Source organism: Phascolarctos cinereus, unplaced genomic scaffold (genome assembly GCF_003287225.1).
Source record: "Phascolarctos cinereus isolate Bilbo 61053 unplaced genomic scaffold, phaCin_HiC Scaffold_726;HRSCAF=1367, whole genome shotgun sequence".
Classification (NCBI taxonomy): domain Eukaryota; kingdom Metazoa; phylum Chordata; class Mammalia; order Diprotodontia; family Phascolarctidae; genus Phascolarctos; species Phascolarctos cinereus.
The window spans coordinates 205,007,149-205,030,155 of NW_027556098.1; the positions used below are offsets into that span (position 1 = coordinate 205,007,149).

Sequence of the window (23,007 nt, forward strand, 5' to 3'; positions counted from 1 at the left end):
ATGTATATACTTAGTGTTATATTTTGATATTTAGACAGTTATGGAGGAAAATAACATTAAAGAACTAAATAAAACATCAGTTGAATATAATACCTAATTAAAACTTTTGTCACTATAAGGTTGTTTTCTTTTTTCCTCCTTAGGCAATTGGGGTTAAATGACTTGCCCAGGGTCACACAGCTAGTAAGTATCAAGTGTTTGGTCTGAGGCTGGATTTTAACTCAGGTCTTCCTGACTTCATGGCTAGTGCTCTATCCACTGCGCCACTTAGCTGCCCCCCACTATAAGGTCTTAAAAACTATACAAATCTAGCTATAAGATATGCTTAAGTCTTTTTGTTGGATTATTTATAAAACCAAATATCTTTAAAATAGAGAGAACATTCATTTAAGTAATAATTTCAACACTAATTTCATTATTTAAGGATATTTAATCTCAGTGGCCCTATCCTGTAAAATTTAAATGGAAATAGTACAGCAAATTTCAAAAAGGTTGATAAAACAGGAAACATACACATGTGTATATTCCAAACAGTAGGTGGGAGCCTCTTAATATATATTAAGTCTGCAGTTCTAAACCACAGAATGCTTCTGAGAATGTACATATTAAATATTGTACATATTAAATTGTACATATTAAATATTGTACATTATTATACATATTAGATATAAGAATGGCATATTTAAATCTAAATCTTAACAACACTATCTAAAAAGCCATCATGTCATTAAACATAAAGTTGATTAGTAGCATGATATAATTTAATGATATATACGTACACCAAGAAGGTTTACAACAGCTTCATCAAAATACAGAAACACAGAATGTCAAGAGCTGGAAGGACCTAAAGAAATTATCAACCTATTACCTATCCTTTTACAGTGAAGAAACCAAAGCTTATAGAGGCAAGATGACTTGCTCAACTGGCTCTATATTGAAAAACCGACAAATTCATTTCTACAGGATTGTACCAGGCAAAGATGTTATTACACATATCTAAAAATTCATGACACTTTATTCCCTCAGAGTCTTATCTACAACAGTTTATGATCATCTAAAATATTTGGAGGACATTATTGTTTGAAACTATCAACTCCAAATAACATTTTCAATTACAGAAATGTGAAAAATAGATTGAACTTTTGTAAATACATAAAATTCGCAGTGTTATATAACTGGTTTTTCCCCCCCAAAACCGCACATAGGAAAAAGTTCAACAGGAAAGGCTTTGTTTAATTCAAAAGCCAACAAAATGCATTTTATTTTCATACTCAACAAAAGATCTATTATTAGGTTGTATTCAAGTCTAGACTTTTTGTTTTTGAAACATTCACTTTAAGTAATTTTAACTCAGCACTATTATCACAAGAAAAATGTGCCAGGAACCTCAGCTTTCAACTTAACATTACAATTTACTAAACTATAAAGTTTCGGTTTTTCAATTACATAAATGCATTTTGCAAACTGTAAGGTCCTCAGTAAATGCTAGATAGTATCCTTCTATTTGCAATCTGTCATAAAACAGAATAACTGAATCTCTAAACAATGCATTACCTCAAATAAAATGCTGTAAATAAAACATCATCAATAGACAATATTTGAAATAGATACCTATTAAATTCCTCCCCTTCTTACAGATTCTATAAATATTAAAAGAATTATTCTTCTAAATTAAATATTTACAAACATCACAAATTTTAAAAACATTTAGTAACTTATTAAAACAGAGCAAAAAATATTTAAAATGTCATAATTTTATGCAACATGTGCTACCACATTAAGCAAAAAATGATATGGAATGGATATATATATTACTGAAGTCTTTTCTGGCTTTTGGAAAAAATTTTATCACCAGCAAAAATTGGCTCCTCTGGTTTTAATTTGCTTTTTTAGTCATGGTTTATTAAGACCTCTCTCTTAACAGATAAGGTAAATGATGACAATTGTGGATATAGTACTTGTCACAACTTTGGATCAAAAGCTCATTAAAATCTCTGGAAAAAAATGTACTAACAATTTTTTTTTACATATGGTACTGTGTATTAACTTTATTTCTTCAAAAAAATATGTGTACTTATGCCATAATAATGTACTCTGTAAAATGTACCAGAAACTACAATGGAATGAAGTAAAAAATAATACAACCAAATACACGTAAATGTTTTTTTTTCCTTCCAGTTTTACAGTTAATATTGATTCTGTTCATTGACAAAATGATTACAAAAACACTGGAACATTTATGTAACACTATTCACTATCTGCATAATTTGATTGGTTACCCTTCTAGGGCCTTCATAAACTATCAAACAACTTCAGTCAAGAGTTTAACCAAAAAGGTGATCCAAAGTACAATGTCAGGTTTCAATGTAATACTCCTACAGAGAAAAACAACAACTATAGTTAATAAAGGCCTATTTGAAATGTTTGTACATTACATTTTTAAGGGTTGTTTTTTATTATGATTTGAAAAAATTCACATCCATTTTTAACATCAAATTCCTCTTTTAACCTTAATGTTCAATCCCAAAATAAATTGGATTCATAGAGCTACAAGGAATCTGGAAATCAAAACACTACATAAATGTAATCTATTCTTGTTATTTGGGCAAATCACTTGAACTCAGATTCTTTATACATAAAATAAGGAGGCTGTAGTGAATTGTCTTTTAGGTCCCCTTCAATTCTAAATCTTTAATCCTATGATCTAATCTAACCCTCTCATTTTATATATGAAAAGCATATATGCATATACACACACAATATGTGCACACATAAAACATATACACACTGTGTATATTTTATATATAAAATGACATAAACCCTTTTGTTTTATATATGAAAACTAAGGTTAAAAAGGTAAAAGTGAGAGAAAACATGGTACACAATGGAGAAAGTGCTTCAATGTGGAAGCACCTGAATTCAAATATTGTCACTCCCACCTATCAGATGTGTGACCTTGAACAAGTTAATCAGCTTCTTGGGCCTCAGTTTCCTTATTTCTAAAATGAGGGCATGGTACCAAGTAACCTATAAATCCCTTCTAGATCTAATTCTATGATCCTGTGAAAGTGACTCTGCTCAATGTCAAAATTTAAATTTAGTAAAAACTATCTTGAACTTAAAGTCAGAAGATGCAAGTTAAAGTCCCAATTCTGCCATTTCTTAGTTATCACTCCTTAAGCAAGTCACATGATTTTCTAGTTTCAAGAGTCTCTGTCTACAAAACAGGCAAACTGGACTAGATGACTTCTAAGGTCTAATTCAGCTCTAATATTCTATGATTCTCTGATACTATTAGTGGCAGAGAGAGAATGTGGAAGAATTGGACCAAAAATGTGGGCATCAACTGCCATTTCCATCAATGACTTCTAATATGAGCTCTGATCTTATGCTTATTTCAAAGGTTTTGCAGGGGAAATGGCTGAACTAGGAAGACTGAAAGAATAAAAATATAAAATCTACAAACCTGGGAAGTTTAAAAAAATTCTTTTCACTATTTTTAGCATAATTTGATAGTGCCATGACAGATTCTGAAAAATGTATGTATTCCCTCCACTAGGACTGGGTTGAGAATGCAATACAACCATGACTTTCACCCTGTTTTCATCTTGTTCCTGAGTTTTATAAATCCTTCATAGGAAGGTACACATAGACCACTGTATGACATCCTGTAGATTCCTTTACATTTCATGGATGCCAATGGAACAAAGACTATCTATTGGGACCAGCCTATCCATCTTCTTTTCTGGTTACATGTATTTTTGGATACTGTATTTTGCACCACTTTCCTGCACAATTTTCATTAGTAACATATTATAGACTTCTCACGCTCTCTATGCATCTCTCTGCTGCCCTTTGGATGACCTGCAGAATCAATTCTTTAGTTGTTCTGCATGTTGTCATCAGAAAAATACTAGTGTTACCTAGCACTAACTTGGAATCATTAAAAAAAAATTGCGATTTCCCAAATGCAGTTTGGCCACATAGCTGTGTTATTATTTTATAACTGACCAATTTCCTATCTTCTTAAAGAAAAAAATTTAAGCCATCAAGATTATAATCAAACCACTTCTAGTTTATTCCATGATCCTTTGATCAACAGTTTCCTTAAATTTCAACTGTTCCTTTCCTTTTCTGACAAGACAGCTTGATAGTTGTCTTACTTTACTTAGATAAGCAGCTAAAATCTTAATCACTATTTTCTACTTCCTAAATTAGACATTTTTAATAATCATTGCAGCGGAGTCAGGAATATAGACTCAGAACAATGACTAAACTTAAAATATTTTGCTCTATGGACTACCAAAATAGAACATTTGTGTCATACATACATACATATATACATATATATATTACATACATACATATATACATTACATACATACATATATATATATATATATATATATTTTTTTTTTTTTTTGGCAAAGGAAAATGTTTAAATCTCAAATGGACCAAACTATCATAAGACCATGGTAACACCCCTTTCCTAATAAACATTTTCAATCCCTTAAAGATGCCCAGAGAAGTATTCTTTATTCATTTTGAACCTTTCTAAAGGCTTTCAGTAGGAAAGATGAATTCCTGTTGTCTTCAACATTCTGGAATTAGAAATTCCTAAGATATACAGAACATATTTGTGTTACTTTAAAAATGACCAAATTCCGCTCTCTTAAAAAAAATTTCTCCAAGATTATATATGCATCACAGTAAAAGATAAACAACTTAAGAATATTCTAAAGTGGTATTCCAGAAAAATGGTAAAAACACTGATTGTTCTATTATTTATCAAAATTGTGCCCTGATTTTAATAGTATTAATTTTATATTCTAGAACACTCCTGATCTTCTTTTACATAGCAGCTATCAACAGGTGGATATTTTAACTCTAAATTTGGTCTTTATCAGGAATCTTTAATAAAAAGAAAATGTATTTTACTGGAAAATTATAGGAAATAAGGACTGAACATCTGACTTCAGTGATGAGGGGAAGGTTTGCATCTTCTCTGCCCCAAAGCATTGAGGATTTAAATGATTTGCCTACAGTCAAAGAATTAATATGCAGTAAGAGGGAGGAATTAACCCAGGTCTTCTTGGCTTTGAGGTCGGCTTTCTACCCTCCATACCATACCGCATGTCCTCAAAAAACAAATATAGATAAATAAATAAAACCAAGGCTGCATATTTTAACAAACTGAATCAATTTAGATTTGTACCAAAAAATCCAAAAGAAAATCTTACTATATTATACACCAAGAAGGTAGTATGAGAGTAGTGGAAAAAACATCAACTGAATTGGGAGCCAGAGTGTTGGATTCTAGTTCTGCCTCTGCCATTAACTAGCAACATGATTTCTGTGAACTCACTTAGCGTGTTTTTTTCACATGTGAAGATTGGGATATGGAAATGGATGATATGAGGAGGTCACATCAAACTCTAAAATATCCTATAATTATCTATAAATTTTAACTTATATATACATATTTCAGTTATACACAGACATACTATTTCTACAAAGAATAAGAAAGTGGGAGGGCAGGGAGCTTAGCTCAAAACATTCAAACTTATTAATTTAACAATATTTACTAAATTATCACTGTGCAGAACATCTTATTTTTAAAAAAGATCAGTCCTTCTTTGTCCTAAGAAAATTTACAATCTAGATAAGAAAGCAAAATATACAATTAGTTATGCTGCAAGAGCAAAATAATTATGAACATTGTTCTGTTCACATGTACTGTAGTCAAGCACAAAAGAACATATGATAAAGCAACTGGGATTTAAACACAAGTCTAAAAATCAGTTTGAGTGCACTAATTTTGGCAAAAAAAGTTCTGAAGTTTAGGAGGGGAAGAATCAAAAAAACGAATGTCAGCTAAATCTATAAACAGTAGCAACTTCACTTAGAGCACACAAATATATATTGGACATATTTTACAAATGAAAGGGTCACAAATCCACATATATGGCCAATAGCTATGTCATCAGCAGCACACTCGCATATTAATTCTTTGGCCCTGGGCAAATCAGTTGGATATAAGGAAAATATCACATAGAAACTTCTTGCAGAGGTAAGTGAAACAAAACAAATCTCTCTAGAAATGCATGATCAGTTAGTTCATGTTACATAATGGTAACTCTGTGAGAGAGAATGTATTCCTAACTTGTCAAAGAGGCATTGCTGATGTAGCGTAATTTTCAATTTAGATCTCAATCAGTCACTTATATTACTGTTCTGTTGCTTTGAAAAGTACATTGCTGTAGTAACATACTCATAATTGTCTACAGAGAACAAAGGAAGCCATATGTAATTTTGTCATTATGAATAGAAAAACCAAACAAATTTCTGATTTTGTAAGTTTGAAAAAGTAAATAAAATTTTGAATAGTTTGGAAAATACTTCAATGTAAACAAACTGGCATCTAAATTGAGACATGGTATTTGGCTATTTTAAATGTGGCAAACAATTGCATTTTTACACACCTGGATTAGTCTTCCCAGCTTCTTGGCTCTTTATCCATTTAATATATAGTATCTCTTTGCTCTCATGGCCAGGTTCTCAAAAGCCAGACTTCTTGCTGCCAAAGCTTTTCACCTCTGACCCTGGTAGTATTCCTCTCCTCCTGGCACAATGTCACTTTTAGAACTTAATGCCTTACCTACCAACCCAAAAGCCTCTTTTCCCTCCTCTGGTACTGACTAACTGATGTTCAGCTAAACTACTAAAGAGAGCTGATTTACTGAAAAAAGACTCTTTTGAAAGAACTCTTACTCATACTTACTGGCTGTCTTCACAGGAAGTAAGTTCCCAACAGAACTCAAAATTCAAAGGAAAGAGACTGCAAAAAGTTACAACGCATGTTCATTGAGATCTAAAAGTTGCTTTAGTACGATTGTTCTCATTTCTGTCAATATGCCCCAAATCTAAGCAGGAGAAAAGGAAATAAAGTAACACGCTTCCCGTCTTTATCCATTGTTTAATAAACCTTCTTTAAGGATCCCAAGGGGGTGGGGAGAGGGTGTGGAGTTTGAAAATATAGTGCTAGTCATTTTAAATCTATATTTCAATGAACCTGAATAACAAAGATGTTCTCCCCTTTAATTCTCCATATTTCAAATGTGCTTATGAAACATTCAATTTAATCTAAACAAATCAAGGTTTATATATACATATATATATGTATGTACTTTGAAGAAAAGGAAGTTTTCCAATTCCTTCAGATCTTACCAAAATATCTAATGTTATAATCTAGAGTTATTTTGGCTTTTTGACAATTTTACATAGAATGGCAACTACAAATATATTTATATAGTGCTTTTAAGGCTTGCAAAGTGCTTAGTCACAGCAACCTTATAAGGTAAGTTGTACAAGTTAATTCCCAGTTTACAGGTGAAGACACAGGCTCTGAAAGGTTAAGTGATATGTCCAAAGTCACACAACAAGTACCTAAGGCAACATAAAAACCCAGGAATCCTATCTACAAGTCTACTGCACTATGATGGTACATTGTTTTTTATCTAGGAGCCAACCCTAAAATTCTGGATTGAGGTGAACTTTTCCGCTTTCAAAAATCAAAAAGAAGGGGAAAAAAGACAATTAGCAACACACTACTTATGGCCTTAAGTTCCCATTATCTGATTGAGACCCAAATTAGGATCACCTGATATCTAGAAAAAGGTCTTGAAGACCACCATGTTGCAACAGATAGAAAAAGACACTGAAGCCTAGCCAACCCAGTTTGAATATCACCTCTGATACTTCCCTTGCTCAGATATGCTGTAGTTAGAAACTTCACAATTAATATTAAGAAAGCTGATTAAGTCCTATTTGGAATACTGGTTATCTTAGAGCTCTCTTCTTGATGCCCCTGTTTATTAAGATTCAAATCTAAGTATATTTCTTCAGTTTTGTTTTCTAATTTCAATTTCCTTCCAATTTAATTGGAAGAAAAGTTGCTTCAGAAAGATGGTTGTTCATATATGCCCATTACAAAAAATGGACAAGTATTTATTAAGTGCCTACCATGTGCCAGATTTTATACTAAGGTACTAAAGATAAAAGCACAAAGAATAAAATACTCCCTACTCACAATGAGCTTACATTCTAGACAAGCACATATAAAAATCTTTACAGGATAAATATATATTTTTATATATATGTATATATATTTAATAAATATATATGCACAACACATATAGTAGATAAATTACAAGGTAGTTTTTGGGAGGGAGGTTATTAGGAGTTGGGGTCAAGGGCAGGAAGGGATTATCAGAAAAGGCTTTATGAATAAGATGGTGCCTAAGCTACATCATAAAGGAAGAAAGGTGCTCTATGAAGCAGAGGTAAAGAGGGAATGCATGCCAAGTATGGAGGATGGGAAATGCAAAGGGATGGAAAAGGGATGTCATTAGTGAGGAACCAGAAAGAACAGTCTGGCTAGATCACAGAGCAGAGAAGATGTAATAAAGCTGAAAAGGCTGGGGCTACGCTGTAAACACAGAAGTTCTGATTTTATTCTAGCAGAGATATGAAGCCACTGGAATTGGTTAAGTAGGGAACTGAATGTCAGAACTGAGCTTACGGAAAATAACTTTAGCAGCAGTGTGCAGCATGGACTACAGTGGTGAGAGACTTGAGTCAAGGACACCATTAGACTGTTTCAATCTAAACAAGAGGTGATAAAGACCTGAACTAAAGTGGTAGCTGCATGAGTAAAGAAAAGGGGTTGAATAGAAGAGATGTTGGGAAGGGAAGGTGGAAACAAGCAAGATTTGGCAACTGATTAGAAATGTGAACTGAGGGAGGATGAAGAATCAAGGATAAGCAAGATTATAAAGCAGAGACTTTGGAAGGATGATAATGCCTTGGACAAAAACATTTACATTTGCTAGAGGGGAGGGTTTAGAGTGAAAGATAACAAATTTAAGATGTCTCAAAGTCTGAAATGTTTAATTCAGACATTCAGTGTAAAATGTCTAATATGTGATTGAAGCTATAGGACTAAAGCTCAGAGAAGAGACTGGGACTGGCAATTTCACTTGATTACTAAGAATGCACATTCCTCCCTCTGGCCCAGCAATGGATATTACACTGTAAGACCTCAGAGTTCCAAGTTCAGAGTGTTTATCACATAGCATTGATACTTATAGGATAAAGAAGACATCTGCAATTTAAAAGAATTAAAGATGTAAAAAAAAATACCACTGCCAATGTTTAAGGTTCTATGTTACTTTGTGACAGGAGACTAAAAGAAACAAATTACTGCAAATAGTCTGTACACTGGTTTTAGTACGCCATCAAATTATTGTAAAGGAAACAGTATATCCAAATCTTAGCAGATGAACATTGTATTTTAAAGACTATTTTAATATGGGTAACAAATCATTAATTTTTAAAAAGTATTGATCAAAGCAGGATGGAATTTCTTTTTCAAAAGAATTCTAGTTCAAGGATAAATTAGAACTTGATATTAAATTTCAGAAGGTAGAAATTAGATAATCCCCCCACCCCCATATACACACATACACACAAAATTTGTAAAATCAGAGTAAGTTACAATCTTTTGGAAGGCTAGCTAGTAGAAATGGAGGGACCTACATAAATGCAAGAAAATTAGATGATACCAAATTTTTGATTACTGCAGATCACTCTGCATGATCCATCAATAAAGCTTTTCAAAGAGCAAGAAATCATTAATCAACAAGCACTTATTAATGCTACTACACTTGAGGCATTGTGCTAGGAATACAAAGACAAAAATAAACAGCTTCTACTCTCAAGAATTTATATTCTATCAGTAACTTAGAGGTTACTAGTTCTTACTGTTTAAAGCAAGCTCATCTAAGCTTTATCAAATCAGATCAAATTAATCTTTTAGTCATATCCAATTCTGCTATTCTAGATACATAATTAACCCTAGTCAGTACTGTAAAGTAAAATTTTTTTTCTTCTTTTTTTTGGTGAGGCAATCAGGGTTAAATGACTTGCCCAGGGTCATACACCTAGTAAGTGTCAAGTGTTTAAGGCTGGATTTGAACTCAGGTCCTCCTGACTCCAAGGTTGGTGCTCTATCCACTGTGCCACCAATATATGTTTGAATGCCTATTGTCTCTCCTTTTGTATATATACTTTACCTTTTTTCCAAATGCTCACTATGTTCACGTTGTTTCCCCATACCTCCAACAAAACCTGTTTACAAGTTCTTCATTCATACTAATACATATATACATGTGTGTACGTAAAATCACACCTACATCAGCAAACAGTCTTTATTTTACTTATGAATAAGATAATTTCTTTTTAACACCAACACTGTCAAAACCTGAAAGGTTTAATTTTTTTTTCATTTATCAGATAAATTTCATTTTATAAACTCTTTGGTTCATATGAATTAGAAGGATTAACGACTGATTAAAAAAAAACAAACTGCACTTTACTTGAACACAGCTCCAGTATTATTCTACTTACCTCTTCCATCTCAAAGGAGTCCTTTTGCGATATCATTATATTTTTTATTGATGGGTTTGGTATTGGTACACATGGTTCTTTATCTGGTGTGGATGTATGTACATTATTCAGCTCACTGCTGCTTTCTATCTCTCTATTGCTGGAGATGTTGAAGTCACTACTGAAATTAGAGTCTATAATGCCAGATTGTTCACCTTGTCTAATTTCATGACTTTGGGATTCCTTATTCTGATCATCTGTTCCTTGGCTTAAGTTACTATTTACTTCATCAGAAAATTTTTCAATGTTAACACTGCCTGTAATGTTTGTTGGATTACCAGATACCTCTTCTTTCACTGTGGCCAACAAAGGTGAACTATCTTTCTTTTTTACATTTTTAGGTGATTTCTGATCACTTTTAATGCCATTTTCTTCAGTCCATGGAACACTTGAAATTTTTCCCTTTTCAGCAGTTGGGGATGGGGTACTTTCTCCTGCTTGCTGATTCCCACACAAGTTCAGTTTTGATAGTGTTTTCATTAATCGACTTGCAGTGTTACTTCGAGTTAAAGGTGGAGGGGCATCTGTCTCCTTGTTAGACATCACAGAAGACATACTACCAATTCTCTGCAATGGAGTCCCAGAGACTTGAGAATATAAAGAAGAAAAAGCATTGGCCACAGTAGTAAGCACTTCAATTTGACGAAAACGACCTACATGAAGACAAAAATAAATTTAAATTTGTGACATGTTATATTAAATAAGAAAAACTCTCAATCCTTTCTTCTTTTGAGTTTTATATAACTTCTACTTGTACCTTTATGAATAGAATGTATTAGCACAAAGACAGAACTTATCAGTTTTTGACATGACAAAACAAAGTAAATATAAAATGGCAACAGAGTGTATGTGGGGTACACCTGGCAGATTTTTATTTTCCTATCAAATATTCAGAGAATACATAAGGAAACACAAAGACAATGAGTTTAAATGATTAAGGAAAACTGCTGAAATTTTAGATTATGATTTCATCTAATGATTACAATGGCCCCTCTCTCCTACCTCTTATTTCCAGAACTAAAACATGACAGATGAATTTGAGGTACAACTGTTCAAGTTTCTTGCAAGTAAATTATTCTTAGTACTAGCGATACAGGTTGTAAGTATACCTTATTTTTGAGAGACATATACAGAATGAGTTTTGTAAATTAATTATAGGAATCTAAGTTAGACTACTCATTTTTTATTAGAGATAATAAAAAGTTACTCAAACCATTATTTATGATTTTAAATATAAAGGTAACATTTCATTAAAGTGCATGTGTAGTACTATTTCTGAAGAATGAGGATGTTCAGAAAATTAGACAACTATTTACTGTGATTGCTAAATCATAACTTGTTCCATTAAAAAAAAACTTACTTGTTAAAGCAAAATTTGGGTTTTCTACTTCCATCCGCTGCATTTGAGCACTTAAAAATACTTTGATATCTATCCCTCTGGCAAATGATGATGAATTAAAAAATCTTGATGGAATTTTAGAAGCAATATCTGGTTCATCTCGTCCAAATCCAAGATTGTAAAGAATTTCTTCAGGATCTTCTTCATAAAGTTCTAGCAGTTCTGAAACACTTGGGGTGGGGGGGAGGAAGAAGTTAAATAAAACAAAATGCCAAGACAAAAATCTCAAACTGACTTGATATACAAATTAAAAACTAATATAATCTGTCCCTGTTTTCCTAAGATTTAAAAATAAAAAGTACAATAAAATAAAAATAAATGTTTCCTGTAGCTATTCTCTCTTTAAGCCATTATCTATTTTGGTGTTCATAAGTTTTTAAGCATGCATTGTCCTTGATATTGAATACTATATAACAAACGGTCAAGGAATTTGTTAGGAAGTTGACTAAATACCCCTAAAAAATAACCAATCAACACAATTCTATATGAATCAATCCTTACCTTACAGACTTTACCATTTTAGTGGATTTCCACTAATGAAATGCAGTAGAATTCCTTTTCTGCTCTCCCCACAGCCCCACACCCCCCAAGGTGGGAAGGGAAGTTTTGAGTAAGTAAAGTGAAAGTAAAGTTATAGAAGAAATTTCTTCATTAGGAAGGAAATAAAAATAGCCTATGAAACTTAAAGTACTCTGGTGCCAAGAGATGTAGAGCTTTTTTTGCTGTCCCTCAGGTTTGGTCATTTATTCTAGTGAGACACTACAGATAGCAATGGACAAATATAGTAAGATAGGGTGGGGCCTGAATCCTTTAAGCAATTCAGCTCAGGCAATGGAAGCAGTGAGATATGCACAACAGGATATAATAAAAAAAGGTAGTTCAATGAAACACATATCATCCCTCCACTCTGCTCCCACTGGCAATCCAAGATAGCACCTTTGAAGGTCTATGGGGAAAATGATTTATTATGTTGTTCAGAAAAATTATTATACTGTTTAAATCCAGCTTTATGTGATCTGCACCTAGAATGCTGCCTGACCCCAGTAACTTTCTAGGAATGTTAGAGATGGCTACATGGTATCTTGCATTCCCCTAGGCTCTGGATCCACCCAAAGTATTCTAGTTTTAGGTTACCACACTCAGGAGCTGTTTTGGTTTTGCCCAAATTTTACTGAATGTTTCTGTTTTCTAATATCCATCTCAATCTACCCTGCTTTCAAGTTGTCCTCTGGGCAAAAATTGCTTAATTGAACACATGTACATGTGATTCATGTGGAGGTATACTTGCCAAAATCCTACATAATACAAACCTTTTAGAACCAAGGGAGGAGGAACCACCCCATCTTTCCAGCTTGCTTGCTCACTTGCTCTTTCACTCTGGACATGCTCTGTCTACCCTTACCCCCCAAACGATCAAATAAATTTCTTTCTAAAACTACTTCAGATTCTGGGGTTTGTTTTTGTGAACAACAGGGAAGAAAGAATAACAAATTTGAAAACAAAGACCAAAGCTATCAGAGAGTATGTAAAATTCCAGTTTAAGAGTTTATTTTAGAAAGTATATAGCTTTTATTCTAATTCAAACTGGTTCATGAGAACTGTGTGTGGTTAGCAGAATTTCAGTTTAGTTTAATTTTTAAAATTATTATGTGGGTTTGGTTCAAGGTTCAGCAAATTAGTAAAGTTAATTCCTACTTCCCTGTATACCAGGGCTTAATCCAAGGTCCACAATTGTCAAAGACTCCTTGGATAGATTTCAAGGAGTCTGTAAACTTAAATTCTAACTGAAATTTAGCATGGTCTTCAATTATATAAAACTTATTCTGAGAAAGGGTTCATAGGCCTCACTAGACTGCCAAAGCAGTCCATGACAAACACAAAAAAGCTAAGAACCCCTGCTTTACCCTGTCAACTAGGTTAACCAATCTTCAGAACTCAGTTCAACCAGTGTGCCACAGGTGTTATTTTTGTTGTCATTGTTGCTGGTGGCACAGTGGATAAAGCACTTGCCCTGGGGTACCTCAGTTCAAATCCAGCCTCAGACACATAACACTCACAGCTGTGTGACCCTGGGCAAGACACTTAACCCTAGGCCTCACCAAAAAAATAAAATAAATAAATGTCTGCTGACACTAGAAAATGAAATATTTTGAATTTGATTTGGTTATATTAGGAAGACAATACAGGAGGGGAGGACACCTGTGACACAATTTAATTCCACATGATTTTAAAATAACTGAGTTACCTTGATACTGTTCCACTACTTTTTCCAGAGCCAGTAGAATTCATACTTCTCCCCTTCTGATGAAACTGAAGTCGTCTTTCCTTAGCCAAGACACTACTGCTGTGAATATAAACAAACTACATGAAACTTTACTTTTCATAATGTCTTTTACTGATAAATTGTTTTAATAAGAGAAAGCCAAACAAAATACATACCAGGGTTCAGTTTGAGCATCACCTTCATGCAGTTGGTTAGCTGCAGAGAGGAAAAAAGTGCATAAAATTGTTTACTAGTCATGATTACTATGATATAGTACATATGAAAGTAAATTAGCCACAGGATCATAAGTGCCCTAGATTCCAAATTCCCACCTTGGCTAGCAATCTGCATACCATTAGGTATAAGGCAGAGATAAGATGAGAGTCATATATTTCTTATGTCTTCCATTTTAGTGTTTGAAATAAGAAGGAAAAATCCCTACAAACTGAATTCCTTTACATAATTATTTGGAACAAATGAACATGGTTATACAGCACATATTAGAAATAGACCCAATGGGCTAATTAGAAACTGTAGACAATAGAAATAAAAAACAATGCCTAAAAAGGGGGAGGAGGGGATGTCTAGCCCTCATTACTTTGTATAATCTAAAACATTTATATTTCTAATATACCTTTTCTTAAAGGCTAAAAAGTTACCCACTTAAAGCAACCAACTTTTACTATATAACACATTTATATATATATATATACATATATATACATATATATGTATATATATATATATGTCCTATTGATTCTGACAGCACATTTCCTTTTTAATCTAAAACTCTTTTATTTCACAATAAGAAAAAAATGATCATATATGATTCAATTCACCAAACATCCATTAAACAGCTATTTTACATGTTTCTTAAATTTTTACACACATGCAAAATAAGACAGTTAATAAAACATAATGCTTAGCAATATGCATTTCAGCTAACTATTCATTTTCCATTTCTGGTCCAGCTATTCGTTATTAATATAACCAAGGAAATATTTGCATGAAGAGAACAAGAGTTAAATTTTAAAAAAATATATAACTTTGGGTCCTTATGAAATCATTCAATTCTGAGAAATTGCTAAAACCAGTGGCAAACATGGTCGTTCTCAATAATAATATGTATTTTTACAAAGGATTTTTTATATAACTTTTAATGTGCTGAGAGGTAATCAATAAACTCAAGTTCACTGAAAAAATTAGTACTTCAGAACATACTGACAAAAATAACCCAAATAACATCTTTAGAAATTATTCTACAGTTCTCACTCTTTACAGTTCAAGCTACACCAGCCTAGGTAGATTATTTTAAATCAACCAAAGATTAAAAGTATTACTTACATAGATGAGTTTAATAGTTTTTATAACCTTAGAACAATTTAAAACTATGAATAATTGTCTTTATCCTCAAGTAAGCAGCATAAAAGTAATTACATAATAATGATAGCTGCTAGCAATGTGATATTTGACCTGAAAAAATGCAAAAGGAGAGCTATAAAACTTAAAAACAACTTTAACTTCTCCACTAAAATAAGCATTTACTCCTAAAACACCCAAATTGTTTTTTAATCTAGTAAGTTTTGCTCTCAAAACAAAGAACCAATTTGAAAATTGTGGCATTAGCATACTATTAAAACAACTAATACAGTAAATGACTGGTTTCCATATTGTTAATTTCTAACAAATCCTAACTATAGTATGTGTTCCATTCGTCCTTGTTCTATAATCTTTTGAAGGGAGGGGCAGGGAGAGGGAGAAAATAAAAAAAAACACAAAAACAGTAGTCAATCAATGACAGATAGCAGCTACCAGCATGATCTTAGCTTATTTCATACTAAAATCAGCTTCAATTTGTTTTTTTCAAAGTATATCAATTTTATTTTCCTTCTCTTTTCTGTTATTTCTACATTCTTTTCATACAAAATTTCAGCACGGTACTCAAGGAAGGAATATAGAAAACTTAATTTCTTTTCCACAAACTTTCTAATACTAATCCTACATGCTATAACTAGAACATCAGAGCACACAGGAAAGATGTTGGCAGATAAGTCCAAGTAGTTTTTAACATAACTAAATTTAGTTCACTGGATAGCCAACTCTAAATTACATTCAATTTGCTTGCCATTAAGTAAATATTGGATGATATATTTTATTTAAAAGCATATGTACTGCATTCAAACCATATAATTCCTGCAAACATACCCTCAGCTCCCAAAGACAGGTCATCTTCAAAACTTCCTCCATTTTTCACAAGCACACCTGAAAATTAACATTTGAGAATTCAGAAAACTTAGTATTGTGTTTTCTTTCCCAAATAGCAAGGTGATGTTCTGGTTAAATATTTACAGTTAATATAACAAATTTAACCAAGCAAAATATTTTGTAAAATATAATGAAATATTTCAGACCCTGAAACTATTCAGCTATCACTACTGAAATCACATAGTGAATGGCTTTAAAAAGCAATAATAATAATAAGTAAATGTTTAAAATAATAATTTCTGCCCACATTAAATTTTCACAAACCTACCTACAAGCCATTTAAACCTGTTATTTTTTAATGAGGTCTAATTAGATAACATATTTAGGAGTTTCATTGAAAACCAGATCCTAGAGCAGTCATTTTTCCTACCCTCTCATATTAAAACACAGGAGTTCAAACTAGATCTCCTGATACTCTAAGTGCTTTTTATTAGCTCTGTAACTACCTGAACATTCTTGTACTTTGAACTTTAAAGTTCAGTTTTGCACAGGTGGTGAGTTTTCAGGTGTGGCAAGTTAAGTATAAGCAAAGAAATACTGAATTATTATATCAAGGGTTACCCAGTTCACTCAACACAAACACTTCTTACTACTGTTAAATTCCTACCAAATCTAATTCTATCAGAAAACTAAGCCTTATAAATGCAAAAGAGGCAAGTTTCATGAAATAATTGCTTTTATGGTTTAAAATAGGTAAGTTCTTCTCATTTAACTTTCTATCTGTATCAGCAAATTTTATACATCTGCATTTGACTTAAATATGTTTTTAATCCAAAATAAAACACAGCAGAAATCACATTTTTAAAATTATACTGACAAGTTACTTTTTCTTACCCTTGAGTGTAATATTGCTCTGCTCATCTAGTGAAGCTCCCAAAGGTGTTCTGAAACCACATAACACACATAACTGTCTTAATTCTTTAAAATGTTGTTCCTTTACATCCTTGCTTAACAGGCTATATGATAACAAGTTTAAAACCACAGTTTCACACTCTTCCCAGAACATACACAAGCAATGAAAACTGATTTCACGTGTAATACTCAAAGAATTAAGAAATTGTTTATTGTGGAAATAGTTCACTAAGACTAGTTCAACTGTCACTGATCAAGAGCAAGAACTATATTACTGACATAAGCTGACATTCTTTTTAAAATATTAGATTAGCCCTCCTAAAATAAAAAAATCAGAGTTGAAGTAAATCAAAATTATTTATGTCAGAAACTTAAAGAAAATCTGACACTACTTGTAAACAAGTCGCAATTTTCTTAAGTTTCATTTCTTTTTCTAGGTTTAACATTTTATGAATCCCTGTTTCCCCCCTCCCCCACCAAAAAAAAAACCAACCTCCCACACGTTTTCATATCTGTTAGACTTCAAGAATGACTACAAAAAAATCTGTTAAACCTTCTAAGGTTCAGGCTTCAGTATAAGGCAGGAACAAACAACTGAAAGACTATTTTAAAAATGTGTGTCAAAAATCTTGGATATCAACATTAAAATCTACACACAACTAATCACTGCTAATATGATCTCTGTTCATAAGAATGTATTGTCTTGGTTTGTTAAAGCCAGATGAATTGGAAATTTCTTTTTTGAAAAAGAAAAAATACTTTTCCACTTAAAATCAGTATGGAACATTTCAAAAGTAAATCATAGCACGAGATTTGTGGTTTGCTTTGCAACACAACTTTTACAATAAAAGTTGTCCTTTTGGAGCAATTTATAGAGGTGCTATAAATCTAACAATGTCAGTTGAAGAGAAAAAAAATCTTATCAAATTAACAAACCTCAAAATGTTAGGTATATCAGAATACAGATCAAGCAAACTCAATGTTGTACGTGTTATAAAGTTACTTATAGGGTATATCTCAATAAAACTTTGGGAACTAAGATTTTTCTTATATGTTAAAACATCTAATTGTGTGTGGTTTGCTTTAACAATTATAATTTTTCCCAATGCTCACTTTTTTAGTTTAGAGCAATCAGACATTGGCAATTATTTCTATGGATACCAGTACTGTTACATGCACCTAACAGTAAATAGTAAAGAAAACAAAAAACAAAAACAAAACCCCAGCATAATTGACAGTCTTCCAAAAACCCTCTTTGACTTCTATGGCAAGCAATGATTAAGGACTACCCTTCCCCCAAAAAAAATCCTTGGAGGGGAAAAGGATTTTTCTTTTAGATGATAATTTAGCCAACTTATGTCTAATCTGAACAACTCTTGCTTCCCCTTCCAGAAAAAATTAAATAGTAATTAAAATAAAGATGGGACTTATGAAGTGTCTATTTTGAAAATTCTAGCAGAATACAAGAGAGATCAGTTTGAAACAAGATTTTATAGAACATTTAAATAAAAATACTATATTCAAGGTTATTGGGCTTCACAATGCTAGATTACGCATGGTCCACCCATTTGGGGGAAAAAAAACACAAAAATTCATTTTGAGAAACTATCTCAAAATTTATTCTTATTCTCTCCAAGAGATCCTACTTTAAGACCTCCTCTAGGCAGCTAAATCTGTAACAGTATGGCCAACCTGGGAGAAAATTCTTGTCTTTTATAGCTCTCAGAAGTAAAAATGCCACATTTGTACCCAATGCGTGTGATTGCAAGGAAGAAGAATGAGATTCAAGAGGAAAAAAAGACTAAAAATCAGTCTAGAATGAATGGCATACTTAACATACTAACTAGTTCAAGGATTTTCATGAAAGGTAAATACTTATGACTAGAAACACTTTTTGGTTGCACCTATTTTAAAGGCTGCAATTTAAAAACCAAAAATATTGACTCTTATTTCCTATGTAATCATATTCTACCTACAAATGCTTCAACTCTGCAAATCATAGTTAACAAGGCATAATTTCTTTTCTTGTTCTTACCAAAGAAATACATTTTCTATACACACACTTGAGTTAAAGCAATAAAATTTAACAACATTCTTTTAAAAGTTAAAATATCTTCGAGATTCTAAAAAAAATACAAAAAATAACAATCCCATAATTAAAACAGGAGATTGAATATTTAAAAAAACCTAAACAAGTAAGAAAACATCATTATCCAAAACAATTATAGTCATGATCAGAAGTGAATAAAATCTGATCCACTGAATTTCATGGTCTTTTCCCCAAGAATCACTAAATATACTTACACAAATCTTCCATCCAAACACGTAAAATATCAACTGAGCATTAACACCATTAAACAAATTAGAGCTTCACTATCAAGTTAAGCAGGTGGAAAACAAATGAAATCACCTTATAACCAGGCACAATTTCCCTACTGACAGAGACTGGATTAAATGATCTTTAAAGTACTTAACTGTAGACTCACTCTATGACTGAATCACAAAATCTTGCTTTTTTTGAATTAAACTCCATAGTTAAAAAGTGCTTAGAGATTCTAAGGGATTTATCAAAAACAGTATCAAAAATGTCAGGATTTCATCTGCCTCTAAGGAAGAAAAATAAACTGAAGAGGACATTCTCAAAGGATGAGCTACTTTAAGAAAACGTCATCAGTTGCCTGAGCTGGAAATATTAAAATGATCATTGACACAAGGCCTAATTGGTGCTCTGAAGCTAAAGGTTCACTAAACCTTTATAATAAGCAAGTAACCTGCAAAATAATTAAAATGTAAAAAAAGCAAACTGTAAAGGAGCCAAATTTACAAACAAATATGCTTCACTTTACATACCTTATCAAAACATTTTTCACTATTTCAGAAGAGTATAATTAAATTACTGCAGAGCACCAAATGCCTTCAAGGTGCTATTTTCTTTCAGTGCCAGTGACATGGATAAATTCATGCTCCAAATATAAAACTACAAGAAGAAACCTGTTCTAATGAGTTTCCAAACATAGAGGAGGCAGAGAAATTTATCATCTGCTCCAGTATATATTCAAGGAAGCATATTCAAGTTTGCATCACTGATCTTATGAAAAAACATCTAAATTGTAAAGCTTCTTTCAAATAAAGTGATAGTTCTTTTAAAAATCAACACAAGGGATACATAAAGATTCCACTATGTTAAAAGTTACTACAAACAAGCAAAACAGAAAAGTAACAACTTACAAAAATCAGTCATGGCTGTTTTGACTTAAAGCTGAAAAGAATCAAGCGAAAATGGGCAAGCATACAGTCCCTTGGGTGTTCCTCCTTTCTCATTAAAAGTGACTTACCGACAATCTTTGAGCCATATAGCGATCTTTTCATTTGGAACGTTTCCTACGAAACAAAGAGTTGGGGAGGCAGATTATTAGTACTAAGATACTTTCCATCCAAGGAGGAAGTCCCAAACTGGTCATATTTAGACACGAGAAGCTGCACATCAAAATGAAGCATTGAGGAAAGAAAGAAAGAAAGAAAGAAAGAAAGAAAGAAAGAAAGAAAGAAAGAAAGAAAGAAAGAAAGAAAGAAAGAAAGAAAGAAAGAAAGAAAGAAAGAAAATCAGCTCTCCATCTCCGAGGCTAGAAGTCTCTAACTTGACTTTTGTTTACTTTGAATACTGCTTGGTCAACAGAGGGCAACCGAAGCATTTTAAGTTGCAAAATGCTTTTTTTTTTTTTAAAGTTCCCCCCACCCTTGGTACGAACCTTATCAATCCAGGATAGCCTCACAGTCTTGGGATGGGGGTGTGGGGGGGTGTTGGGGGGGCTGAATTCAAAGAGTTGGATCGTTAATCTCAAGCAGCCCCCCCCTCCCTGGCAGAAATGAAAGTCCCTGCCTGGAGGCAGACGGACACACAGACGGACGAATGGATGGACGGACAGACAGACCCACAAATAAACAGACCAGCGGACCAGCCGACAGAGGGGCTGCCGGACGTACAGCGGGCCTGACCTCTTTCTGCAGCCGGGGGCAGCTTGTCTTCGGCCAGGTCCGGCTCGTCCTCGTCGTCGTCCTCCTGCGTGGCCTCGGTGGAGAGCTCCTCAGTCTCCGACGCCTGCCAGGAGTCCCGGCACTTGGCCCAGGCCTTCCTCTTTCGGCTCGCCACTTGCCACTCCAGCACCTCCTCCTCCGAGCCGGCCGCCGCCACCGCCGAGGGCTTCTCCATCCCGGCCCAGGGCGCGCCGGGGGCTCCGGGGGCTCGGGCTGAGCGGCCCCCGCCCCTCCGCCGTCAACCTGGCAAAGACAGCGCGGCGGGGGAGCCCCCGGCCCTGCTGTCAGCGCGGGCCGGGAGGGGGAGAAGGAGAGGGAGAAGGCGGAGGAGGAGGAGGAGGAGGGGACTGGGAAGGGAGGGAGGGAGAAGGGAGGGACGGGGGAGGGGGCGGGCAGGAGAAGTTTCACATGAAGCCGGCGGAGGCGAGAGCCCGGAGCTCGACTTCAAAAAAGCTGCGCCGCCCCAGCCCCCGCGGACCACCCCCCACCCCCTCCCCCGGCTGACGCGGCGGCTGCGAGCGAGGCTCGCGCGGCCCCGCGGCTGCGGCTGATGTTGCTGTGGCCGCCGCAGCCGCGGACCTGGCGTCAGCGCGTCCCTCCCCGGCGTCTCCACCCCCCTTTCCGGCCCCCTATAAAAGCGCGCGCGTGCGCCGAGGGGTGGTGCTGAGCGGGAAGGGCGGTAGGCGCTGTCCTTCCCGCGGCCGCCGTCTGGACAGTCACTGACATTCCACTTCTGCTCCGGGGTGTTGGCTACAAAGCTGGCAGAAGGGCTACCCTGGACTTCGAGCTCATCTCGTGCACCCCCTTCTTTATTTTTACCAAAGAGGAAACTGAGGCCCGGGGATTTTTAAATAACTTCTCCAAGGTTTCGCCTCCTTGAGAACGGCAGAGCCAGGAATCCAGCCAAGCTTTCCAACTCCAAACCTAGGGTGCTTTGCCCCCTTACTGCACCTGGGATTCAGGGCGCTTTCACACCCCACTGAGATTAGGGGGTAGGGTCGGGGAAACAAGCATCTTCCACCTGCCCTCCCCCTCTAACAAATTCATAGCCCATTTTACACAGGAAAATGAAGTGCTCCTTTCTATGTGGAACCCCCCCCCCCAACAGTTTAGGGTTCTTAAAATGCCTGACTTTGCCATCTTGATAGTCCCAACACTATTTTGTTAGCTTCTTTTAACACGGAGAAGACAGAGAGGGAGGGGTACACAGCTGATATTTGGCCATTGTCACATTTTCTGAACCTGAAGTCCTTTTGGTAGTGCTGACTCCATGCTTGGGGAGATGAGGGTGGAGATTTGTCTTGGTTGTTTGTCCCTCGACTATCCTGGCTACTTTCTGTGTTAGTGCAACCATTGAACGAGGAAAGAAGGAGATGGGGTTGGTGAAGGGAGCAAGGAGGATGCTGAAAAAATTTCCTGAGTTTTGAAGCTGTACAGAAATCATGTTTACTGTAAAGATTCTTAAGCGTATCTTTTTGCTGGAATAAGCAAAGCACATTACAAAAATACTGTCAGCTGCTGATCTAGAAGCAGATATAATGTTAAAAGCAACTCCATTCCCCTAAACGTTACAACTAACCTGATAAATCTTTTCAAACTTTTCTACTTATCCAATGACTAGCTTCTGAAGAACAAGATGTAGCATTTGTTACCATTTTTAATTAATGTTTTCCATAAACATACTCTT

The 23,007-nt window shown here is 34.6% G+C and overlaps 1 protein-coding gene across 5 annotated transcripts in view; it reads right to left on the reverse strand.

Moving 5' to 3' along the window:
* ITPRID2 (ITPR interacting domain containing 2) overlaps window positions 1–21,761 on the reverse strand; it is a 47,933-nt gene extending 26,172 nt beyond the window's left edge. For 4 of the 5 annotated variants that reach the window (XM_021006385.2, XM_021006386.2, XM_021006384.2 and 1 more), the window contains exons 1-8: window positions 21,282–21,761; window positions 20,621–20,666; window positions 17,268–17,317; window positions 16,374–16,430; window positions 14,345–14,384; window positions 14,151–14,249; window positions 11,867–12,075; window positions 10,468–11,159 (exon numbers count right to left, since the gene is read on the reverse strand). In XM_021006385.2, coding sequence (XP_020862044.1) covers window positions 10,468–11,159; window positions 11,867–12,075; window positions 14,151–14,249; window positions 14,345–14,384; window positions 16,374–16,430; window positions 17,268–17,317; window positions 20,621–20,666; window positions 21,282–21,495 — 1,407 coding nt within the window. In that variant the 5' untranslated portion in view covers window positions 21,496–21,761. The remainder of the gene's footprint in view (window positions 1–10,467; window positions 11,160–11,866; window positions 12,076–14,150; window positions 14,250–14,344; window positions 14,385–16,373; window positions 16,431–17,267; window positions 17,318–20,620; window positions 20,667–21,281) is intronic. The other variant, XM_021006383.2, reaches the window with a different exon arrangement.
* Window positions 21,762–23,007: the final 1,246 nt, after the last annotated feature.